Consider the following 12,133-nt stretch of genomic DNA (forward strand, 5'->3'; position numbering starts at 1 on the left):
TGTGTGTGTATATATATATATATATATATATATATATATATATATATATATATATATAGTGGATAGGAAACATGTGTAGAAAGCATTTGCAAGAAATTAAATCATTGCCTTCCTCCAACAATACAAGTCCACTGGGTAGTGTAGTGTGACGGAAAGTTTACTGCTAGTTCTGCAAGTTCAAATCATCACCTTAGAATGGCAGATGGCTCATCACTCCATAGAGCTTTACAATGTCATGAGAGCTACTAATGTAACAATATAATTATCAAATGGTCTTAACAAGATTATGTTAATAAACATATATTTTACTGAAGAAAATAGAGCTGTCTGATTGAACACTATCAGTATTGAAAATGTCATATCCAATAGAAATTATGTTTTTGGCGAACCTGCCACATAAAACAAAGAGAACTGCTAATGTTACAGAACTAATAAAATGACTAATGTACACACAGGAGATCTTAATTCATCCTCCTGTGTTATTTATGTTACACTTTGCAATACTTTTTTGTGGTAAATGCTTTGTGAATATGGCCTGAAATCTGTTAATGTATTCATAAATCTGTACTGTGCTATTAAGTGACCCTTACCATCTTCATAATTAATACGTGCCTCAGACCAGGAGAATGAGAGAATGAGTCTTAACAGTATAATTTCCTAGCATAATTTCTACATTTAGAATAAAAGATTATATGTTAAATGATCCAATAATTACTTGTTTCAGTATTTTGTTATTTTTAACACATACGTGAAATTGCATTGTTAACTCATCATGTTTAATCCTGATAGATATTTAAGATAGCTATTTAAGACCATGAAATTATGTGAAACCACACACAACCATAACTGTACATCACTTGAACTTCAAGCTAAGACATGTCAATTGAAATAATGGGCAGTCCCAGCACTTTGTATTCTCTAGGTAAACAATTTAATGGATTGATTTCAAACACTGTAAGACAGTACGGAAGAAAAAAACAAACATTGAAATGACATTTGAAGCTACCCACTCTTCTAATGAATATGCCCCTTAAAATAAAGTTAGCATTTTGAGGCTTTTACTTTATGTCTCTAAGTTAATTCTAAGCCAAGGTGTCTGCCTTCTGATTGTAGATAAGCATGTGCACAAAACTAAAACCCTGCCAAATTTCAAGAAACAAAATGCTTCAATTAAAAAACCCAGAAAGCAAATGGAAGCGCTCCTACATGCACAATAGTTATTTCTTTCTGGTGCAAACTTAGCACAGTGGTTAATGCTTTGTGAATGTGTGAACGGGGAGAGAAAGAGAAACTTGCTGTTGGCCAAGCTGGTAACAAATGCAAGGTTTGGGTAAGGAGAAATGTATTCTACTGGACCCAGTCAATTACATCAGTTCCTAATAATAAAAATGGACATATCTTGTTATTGCTGTGTTGTTTTCACAATGGTAATGAACTTAACATTTCTGGAACCCAAAACCTGAATCTAGCAGAATTTGGAATTGTGGACTGTGTACATGCCTTGTTTGTTTGTTTGATTTTCCTTTTGACAAACCCCAATTTCTTACCGGTATACAAATAGCATATCTCTGATATGATAAGCTTCCATTAAGAAACAAATCCTGAAAAAAAAAACGTGATCATGAAAAAACCAAACCATGAAAGGCTGCTAAAGCTCTATGCTGTGTGCACACAGGAGGAACACTTCTATATTGTCATTGAGCTCATGAAGAATAGGAGCCTGACTCACTTTAATAATAATCAGAGACAGATGGAAGGCGCAGTAGAATTTTCTTTTAAAAATTATATATATATATATATATTCATACATACCAACAATCCCGCTGTGGTCGGGACAGTCCCGATTTCCTAGCAAATGTCCAGCTTCCCGATGCATAGGAAGAAAGTCCTGATATTTACACATAGAAAATGTTTTATTTATTCTGCTCAGTGAAAACCCCACGCTGTGCTCTTCCTGCGGCTGACACATCTGCTGATCACTAACTTACCGGTATACAAAGGTAAGAACGCTTCATTGTGTCTGTGTTTACTGTCATGCTGGTTGTGTGGTGTTGATTTGAGGGGATATGTCTATTAGTATATGAACTATTTCCAACTATCCCATGTCTATGGTGCATATCACATCCCCCCCACCCCCCCCCCCCCCCCACCCCCCCCACCCAGAGACAAGAGTCCGGCTGAACCGTTTCCAAATGTTCTCAAGTATGTATTTTTGGCAAAGGTTTACAACCCTTCATACATAAACAGTAAATAAAAAAGTACATAAATAATTTAACCAGACAAGTTTTAAAAATGGTAAGGGGGAGGGGCCCCCCAAATACCATGCTTGCACCTTAGTCTTTAAACTGACTGTGCTATATTATGATTAGTTACAGTTTTCATTTCTATTACTATGATTTACCAGATTATACTATGGCAAAAGCATAGAACATTGAAGGTTGTTATCAACAGAGCTGAGGCCATATATACATCTGTTCTCTGTTGGTGCCCCCTTGTGGTATTAAGTACAATATTTTTTGGAAACTTTATTTAGACTAAATGAAAACAAGACCTTTATGGTGAGGGACAACTCAATTCTTTCTTTACCTGCATCAGGTGTACAAGTATTTTGTGATCTTTATACATATGGACAGGAGTCATAGCCAGGTATTTTGTTTATGATACACTTGTTCTCTCATTCTATAGCTGTTCTAATAGATTTGAAATTCCCCAAAGATGACCTGCTTGCACAACAATAATTAATTAAAGGTGCATTGCTAGACCAACTCTGAAATCACATCAAGCCCAAACGTACACATTTCTATATGGGCTGGTTTAAACTGCATTCCATTTGAACATGGTTTTATATTTGTATTAGCTGTACACTAAAAGCACCAGTTAGTTAGAGATTTGTACTGTACTTTAGGAGGTGCTATCCTTTCGGATGAGACTGGAAGTTCCCTCACTGTTACCAGAACACCATATAAATGAGAACCTATTCACTGTGGTCTGACCTTGTAAAATAACAAATTTGGTGGCAGTAATTCTACAATTTATCATTAGCATTCACTGTCAAGTGAATATATAGATAAGTGCTAAATATGACTGCAAGCTACACTGATGAATACTTCAAATAGTCAGCCTTAACAATTTAAAAATTAAATCTTGTTTTAGAAATGTGTGGAAAATCTCACAATTAGTCTCACATAGTCAGTTCTATTAGTAAATGCTTGCTAAGCTTGGAAGCCATACCCCTTATGCTGACGACCTTGTTCATTCTGTCTACATTACTCATGTTGTGTTAATGTTAGTTACCCACACCTGAGTGGGCTCCAATGTCGCCTGTAGTGGTACGCGCATTGAACCATGGGATTGATTGTCCTATCCTTCCTTTTGCCATGCTTGTCCTTATAATGCCCCCTATGCAATCTTGTGCCCTTGACAAGGCAATTCATTCAGCAATACTCTTTTTCTCTGTCAACAGTAGCCACAAACGCTCAACTGAAGCCACAAGCCACAAGCCCACTGTGAGATACAAGCTCACTCTCACAGGTCGACCTCTGGCAGCAGAAATTGGAAATTGAAGTTCAAGCGATATAGTTATGGCTGTGTATGGTTTCACTGGGCTCATTCACATCATTTCACGGTCTCAAATATCTATCACGATTAAACATAATATTTATTCCTTCCATATAGATGGAGCAGTCAATTTCAACAGGTCTTCCACTGCAGTGGAATCTTGTGTTCATTCACAAGTCTGGTTCTCAGTACAAATCAGGTTCACAGCCAGTAGGGTTCACAGCAGGTCCAGGTCATACACAGTAAATCAGTTCAAAATCCACAAACAGTAAATAACACACGCCCCAACGCCTCAATGCCCAAAAGCCTGACCACCTTCTACTCCTCTCCCTCTTCACTTCCTGATCTGTGTTGACCCTTTTTATATTGGCCGGCCACACCCCATGACTGTTATGATTGTGGCTGACAGGCCTCGGCACACTGCTCTGGCTGTTGGGGCTTGTAGTCTTTTTGGGGGTGGCCATTTTGCGAATTGCAGTCCCCCCTCTGGTCGCAACCCAATGAGAGGGCAGAGCCCCTTTAGCAGCCCTCACATACCTGCCATTTATCACTCTGCCCCTTGGTTTGTTATATATATATATATATATATATATATATATATATATATATATATATATATATATATATATATATATAATATATATATATATATCATACGGGTTGTATCAACACGTATTCTAGTATGCACGGAGTGGGAGCGGGCAACCCTAAAAAACATTTTTTGTCCTCTCCAAGGAGAGGTGACTTGCCACTTTATTGAAATAACGGAATAGTTTATAACGGAATATATATATTATATTATATTAATATATATATATATATATATATATATAATATATATAGTGCTTTATCTTGTTATACAGGTCTCGGGGGACGCACAATATGAGCGTTACAACTGAAGGGGGTTATAAATGAGGCAGGAGGCGAGGGGTGCCGCGGGACACAAAACAATATTTGACTAAAACACAAAATAAAATAACTCCCTCTCTATAATGCACATATCATATTACACATAAAATGTAACTTTGTGAATTACCAAGTATAAAGCATCATGTAATCAATGCTATATTCTTTACAAAAAAACAAAAGATAACATATCCACTCATGGACCATTTTAATTAGCAGTTTTTAAACTATAAATAGCCTGGCTAAACGGCAGTCCGGAGTTCAGTTTGAAGCGACAGACAAGCAAACCAAGGAAGGAGAGTGGGTCAGGAGAGAAGAAGAAAGAATGGGCTCGCCCCAAGTTTGGCTGCCAGAGCAGAGCTGAAGCTCCCCTCGCAGCAAAAAAGTAAATACATAGGGAAACATTATAGGCCTAATATTTATTTAGTTATAAAACAAATGCTGAATAAGATATCTGTGTTATAAAGTGCCAGTTGTTTATAGTTTGAACAACACCAGTACTGTATTTACTGTAGAAATATTGCATGAATCACTAGTATAGGGAATTGGGGGACATGCTGTAGGAACGTTACACAGAGTGGCTGCTTTGGTTCCCCATCAGTAACTTTGAAAGTTCACAACAAACACCTCTCATCATAATTTCTAATATCTCCATGATTCAGTGGTAGAAACAGATTCAGACATTACTGTAGTGCGAGTAAGGGAGTATTGTGGTTGAGGAATCATATTGTCATGACGAATAACTGCCAGTGCGTACCGGTTGCAAGCCTGTCATGTACCATTACTGCTACAACTACGGCAGCACTTGCTCACGGGCAAGGTTTTTATTTTAATTTTTATGCAGTACATTCATGTCATTCATGTTGTTTTCATCCAATGATAGGAAGAAGAGTTTAACCTTTCAGTTTTCACCTCCTTATTTATACTGTAGCCTATCACTGTTTGCCACACCATTATTCATTTGTATGTGCTGTTGAAACTGACTTTCACAAACACAGGTGTACATAAAGCGCTTTAATATACATTATAATAAGACTATTCACTACACTTTGCGTTTAGACATATGTTGGATTATAACTTTTGGATTTCTTATGAGTTAAAAAGCAAAACAATGGGAAACGTATTATTATTATTATAAATGAAGTAACTGATTTAATTGTGTCACCTGAGTTAGTATAGTTGTCAATACTTCCAGTGCTAGTAAACATTAGTTAGTATGTACACTTTGACCCGGTTGGTATTAAACTTAATTAAACATACAATGTACCATTATTGATTTTTAGGACACTTGCTTTGCAGTTGTTTCCATATACAGAAGTACACAATTTAAAGTTGATTATGGGAAAGTGGGCCCTCATTTGACAATTACTGGACATAATGACATTTAGTATTTGTGCTCTAAAAAGATTATTATTATAATATATTCAATTTGAACACCATTTGAGAAGGTAGTGCTTGAACATATGTATAATTTGAGTTGATTTGCCACAGAATGATCCACACACATGTTTGATAGAAGCAATGGTATGACCCACAGTCAGGCCCAGTAACTAACTTCTCAATGAAATAGCCACTTCCTAATTTATTATTATGCACAATGAACATTACCACGGTTATAGCTAACAACATAATTCAGTATATGGTACCTGTTTAGAATAACAATTGCTTTGATAACATAGCCCAATATAAAATTCCTAATGGTTTAGATAAAATAGTCGATATTTAATACGCTGACATTTTCAATAAAAAAATATGACCTAGACAGTATCTTTCCTAGATATCTAAAAAAAAAAACCCAAAAAACCAACAAAAAAAACATTCCAATATATTACATTATACAGCATGGAGAAATAAAGCCCAGGTCCACAAAGAAAGTCAATGTGGTTGAGGAATGTGGGCTGTTGGTCCTATGATTTGACCAACAAACTGCCTTGAATATCAAAAGATTTATTTTTATATTACTTGAAAATACAGTAATATACAAGGTTTGGAAGTTTAGACTATGGCAAAACATTCCTAGATTTGATGTCCTTGTTCTTTATCTCTTGCACTAACAGTTTCAGCATGCCAGTGACTTAGACTATGTGTACTGTAAAGACAGAGAAAGAAATACCTCATAAAGAACTAAAACATTAAAATGTCAAGTTAACATTGTATAACCCGTGGTAACAGAGGCTAGAGACAAGACGGTTACAAACACTACATCACCAGTTGAAAAAACAAAGTTCAAGACCTATATCAAGGTAGGAAAAGGCACTGTATACAAACATCCATGATGTTTTGACTTCATGAATCCTGTGATAGCTCAAGCTTTCCTGACAGAAAGTAGCTGACTGTTGATACTATGGCTGCATCTCATACTGTGTTTCTGTTGATATATAGAAGTCCTCCAAGGTGACCTGTAAGTATTCAAATGTGGGCCTGTCTTCTGGTCTCTCTCGCCAGCACTTCAAAATGATGCCATAGAGCTCAATGGGGCAGCCATCGGGGCAAGGCATCCTATAGTTCTTGTCCAAGTTTCGGATGACCTCAGGGTTGGTCATGCCTGAAAAACAGATTTATGTCAGTGTCTGCTTGTACTGGGTCCTGTACACAAAGAGTTAATTAATGACAGGTTGTTTTTTTTTTTTCAAGTAGAACATTTTATTTTATTTTTTTTTAAATGTACAATTTATATTAGATAATAATGTTTTATAGCGTACCAGGTGGACTCAAAGATTTCACGCAATTTACAATTGATCCCTGCCTGCTTTTGCTCAGGTGCACACAATCAGCTATTCATGTAATCATTCCTATGATATCTGTTATCACGCTTATAGAACTGCTATCTCACCTTTTATTTTTATTGTTAGCACTGGTTTCTACTCAAGATGAACAGATCTTTCGATGTTGGATGTAATACCTCCATAACTTAAAAAACTTAAAACGTTTAATATAGATAAATGTTTTGACAACGCACTTATTATTAATATTATTATGGTACATAGTCAGTGTGCAAAATATGTTATGTGGATGTTTTTTCAAAGTAATTTATGATTGGGTATTTACAAGTGGTGTTCATGCTCAACGACCCATTTAACTAATAATTCATTAATAATTAACTATAGATTAAAGTTATTTGCCATAGTGAACATGTTAACATGTCATTGCTTTTGTTAACTGGAACTTCCTAAAAAAGGATTTATAGTAGTACAACAATTATTAAAGCTTACACTGTCTAGTCTACAAAAGCATTAGCCATAATTTAACAAATCGTCCAGGCATTAAATATTAAGTGAAACGACAGACATGGTCTTTTGCCTACCACTCACAAGCAAAACAATTGAAAGTCATCCTGTACATGTATATCATTATATTGGAGACATCTGAAAGACTCCCCATGGCCTGTAGCTGTCATGTCATTAAAGCGAACTGGCAGCATGATTGCATGCAACACAAACCACATATTCTGTGCTGGGAATTCTAAATCACAGTACCTGGGTAAGGTATCCTTCCGTATGTAACAATTTCTGTGAGTAGAACCCCAAAAGACCAGATGTCTGATTTGATGCTGAAAGTGCCAAAGTTGATCGCCTCTGGTGCTGTCCACTTGATGGGGAATTTGGCACCTGCAGAGATAATACATCAGGAAAGAGTTTTGCAAAGTGATGTCAAAACTGTGCTTTTGAATTCCCTAACCGATGCAGTATCTTGAACCCTAGTGGCCTGATTGAATGTTTTATTAGTACAGTACTGATTTCTGTACCTGTACCTATGTAACAAAAACAAAATCTCAGTTCAGTTGGGTGTATTTAAAGTAACCTATACTGGAAAGGCATCAAATTGATTCCATATCTAAAAAACAGCATGATTTATTGAATTATATTTATTTTATAAGATGGTAAATACAAGTATTCAGTAGCCACTTATTAATATGGCAAAGACCAATATACACAATTTATGGTAGATTAACAAACAATCATTATAAAGAAAAAAAAATTGCTTCAGTATTTTGTGTGGTCTCCTTCTGCTTTTATTATGGCTTATTTTGATCATTTTTAACTAGTATGTTACACCTTGTTGGTGAAATCTGGGCCCAGTTTGCATAGAGTTCCTTCAGCTCAGACATATTGGATGTACAGTGCTTGGCTACAGCTTTTTTCAGATCAGTCCAAAGCATTTCTATTGGATTGAGATCTGGTAATTACGAAAGCTGTTCCGGAACTTTTATCTTTGTTTTCTTCAAGAATTCCAGAGTTGACTAAATTGTATGCTTTGGGTTGTTGTCATGTTGGAAGATAAATTGTCTCCCAATTAGCCTACGAGCAGATGGTATCATTGTACTTTGTAGAATGTTTTGATACATGGCTGCATTCATAACTGCTAAAACACTCCCATGTCATGATTGAAATGTTTAACTGTAGGTACAAGATTTTCCCATTTTTATTCCAAGCATACTATGGTCCATTTTGGGGGGGGAAACTTTCAATTTTGCTGAAGAATGCTTAAGATTTCTGTTCACATTTCTTGGCTTATTTCAGACAGTTTATTTTATGAATTTTCATAAAACATGTATACAACTCAGTACAGTTCTTTCATGCATGCATCAAAATTTTAATTTAAGTCCTTTAATCTTTCTTTTCTTTTTTTTAAGCTTTCTTGATCTTGGACAATTCTGCTACCTGCTGTACCTGCAATTTTCTTTGGCTGTCCACTTCTTTCAAGCGTTTCATTTTAATCTGTTCTGCGGTACTTCTTGGTTATTGCTCTGATTGTGGATTTTGGTATTCCATAATTCTTTGATACTGTTCTGTAGCCATTTCCTTTGTGGTAGTTTGCTACGAGTGCTTTTCTCAAACATGAATCCAACTCCTTTGTCTTGACCATCATCTGCTGTTCTTCTTCAACAGATGTTGGAAATAATTACCTTTTTCTGGCTTATGACTTTATAATGCAGCTCAGTTATTGTGTAATAGTTTACAATCAATGAATATATTGTTTAATTCGTTCTTTTACATTTTTACATACTTTTACTATAAAGGTGCTAATATTTTTGTCATGAACAAATATTTGAAATTGCAAATAATTGAAAGTGTTAAATAAATCAAGATTGTTTGATAAACTACCAAACATTGTGTATTTTAATCTTTGTTATATTAAATTAGTGACTAATGTTCACTAAATACTTGTATTTAACATATTTTCTTGAATTATTGTATATTAAGTGTAGGGTGCCAATACTTTTTGTCTGTGAATGTATTATTTAAATATAGGTACAAATGTAGATGCCCTCTCAAAACCAATAAAAAAAGGCAAATAACACAAAAAAAATTGTTTCAGAAGGTTCCCAGCTATGGATTTAGATTTTAAACTCATAAATAAACAAATATAAACAAGTAAAAATAACTGAAAACACCTAAACAACAGAAACTGATATAAATGATACACAGTTCTGGGGTATTATCATATATTGAAAGTGAATGGTAATTCTACTGCACACATTCACTCTTCAACCTCACTTCTGTTTGCATGCTGGAGGTTTAAACCTGCAAAAAACTGTTGTTCAATAGGTTCTTACCCTCCTGTGCTGTATATTCTGTCTCAATGATCCTGGCAAGGCCGAAGTCTGCGATTTTGCATGTCAGTGTTTCTGAAACCAGGATGTTGGCAGCACGCAAGTCTCTGTGAATGTAATGTTTCATCTCAATGTATGCCATTCCCTCTGCAATCTGTGAAAAAGTAAGGTCATTCAACTTCATAAATGAAACCTATGGGTTTATTATATTGTCTGTTTTAGGTTTGTTCAGCCCCTAAACACTTACAACTAAAACCAAAGCCCAGATAAATATATTTATGGCTATTTACAAAAATCCCCAAACATATTTTAAAATATATATACAATGACAAATCTGATCAATCTGAAAAAAACAGAACATGTCTAAGTATCACGATTTAAAAGAATAAACAAATTAAAAAAATAATAAAAATAACCAGTGCACCAGGATTTACAAGTAGAATGGTATAAAGCCTGACTTGTAAATAATGACAGGCTTATTTACAAATACTAGCAAATTGTATTTAAAAACTAGTTTGTAAATGTCCCTTTGGGTTAAATAGTTTTCAATCACAAGAAAAACAAAATCAGAAAAGCTGTAACTAAAAGTTTTTTTTTTTTTTAAGTGTTGTATTACTCTGTGGGCTAGATTCCACTATGTAACACAATTTTTGTTCCTGGATAGTAAGTGTTATTTCTTAATTGCTTATGCCTCAAAAGTATAGAAAATGGCTATTATTCCCCACAAACTTTGCTTTTGTGACCAGGACAGTGATATTTCAAAACATCACTATTTCCAATGGGAAAACAGGCAAATGTGTGTCTTTTCGTTCACATAAATTAAAAAAAAAAAACAACATATGAATCCAAATTAACATGCATTTATACTAAAATAATACAAAAATGACTACAAAAGATTTAGAAGTGAGTAGTTTTTCGAAATTTACGATTATACTGTATTTAATAGCCATTTTCTATACTTTTGAGGCATAAGCAATTAGGAAATAACATTTACTACCCAGGAACAAAAAAATAAATAAAATTGTTACAAGGTGTTCTCAAAGCTATTTACTCCAAATCATCAATACCACAATTTTCTTTTTTCTTAATGCAAACCCCCCCCACACCCCACCCCCCAAAAAAACCCCACAAATTAAACATGAATAACAAACAACAACATACTTCATTCAAGCCTCTAAATTCTTGGTTATTTCAGATTGGCTAACCTGTTTAGGTGTTTATCCTTTCTGAAACAACTGTATTAATGGTGAACTGGAGTAAATAGCTTAATTTATTCCTGTGTGTCATTAAATAGGTGGAACATGGACTTTAGAGTATGTTTTAAATGCAGTGCTGTTTATTACTGTAAGTGAGACATGGGATACCTAAGAGCTATTACTTTCAACAACACACTGGTATAGCTCTGTTTGTTTCCTTTAGCAGAATGGTACAGGAGGTTTGTATGTCACATTATACAGCTATGAAGTGGTTTCAAACAGGATGCATAGACTTTTTTTTTTTTTTAATGTACAGAATGTTGTATGTGTTAGTGCTGAGTTCTGCTTAATAAGATGGAAAATGACATTACGTCCTGTCCGGATGTTAATAAAATATAGAGGCAGGGTTGGGTTGTGGTACACAAACACACATGTGATTGGCCACAACTGTTATCACAGTATTACTACCTTCTAATTATAGCTGCAGCCCTAAAGAAAACCAACTGCTAATGTTGGCAGAAATAGTCCTGAATTAAAATAGTTCTAAATCATTTGGAAATAAGCTTTTGCAATTATTTATTATTATTATTATTATTATTATTATTATTATTATTATTATTTCAATGCCAATTAATTATTTCTTTTTCATATTCAAGAATCTTCTACCAGCTACCATACATATGATTGTTAACCTACTGTAGACAGATACCCATCTCTTTTACTGAGAAGTCGTTAATGTCACACATGTAGTCATTAGAAAATATATTACAGGTACTATAACTAAGCTACAAAGCCCTCCTAACATCCTCCTGAGGTATAGGCTAAACTATGGCTCAGAAGGAAACGTGCCCTCCTACTGAGCCACTAAGATCAAATCTTGCTGCTCTTGATATTCTTTGGAGGCCTACTTATCTAGTTA

At 34.8% G+C, this 12,133-nt stretch overlaps 1 protein-coding gene across 2 annotated transcripts in view; it reads right to left on the reverse strand.

Moving 5' to 3' along the window:
- Positions 1-4,954: 4,954 nt before the first annotated feature.
- Positions 4,955-12,133, reverse strand: part of LOC121317321 (tyrosine-protein kinase Blk-like) — a 36,455-nt gene continuing 29,276 nt past the window's right edge. For both annotated transcript variants that reach the window (XM_041253131.1, XM_041253130.1), the window contains 3 exons: positions 10,022-10,172; positions 7,941-8,072; positions 4,955-7,009 (listed from right to left, as the gene is read on the reverse strand). In XM_041253131.1, the coding sequence (XP_041109065.1) occupies positions 6,807-7,009; positions 7,941-8,072; positions 10,022-10,172 (486 nt within the window). In that variant the 3' untranslated portion in view covers positions 4,955-6,806. The remainder of the gene's footprint in view (positions 7,010-7,940; positions 8,073-10,021; positions 10,173-12,133) is intronic.

Source organism: Polyodon spathula, chromosome 6 (assembly GCF_017654505.1).
Source record: "Polyodon spathula isolate WHYD16114869_AA chromosome 6, ASM1765450v1, whole genome shotgun sequence".
Taxonomy (NCBI): Eukaryota; Metazoa; Chordata; class Actinopteri; order Acipenseriformes; family Polyodontidae; genus Polyodon; species Polyodon spathula.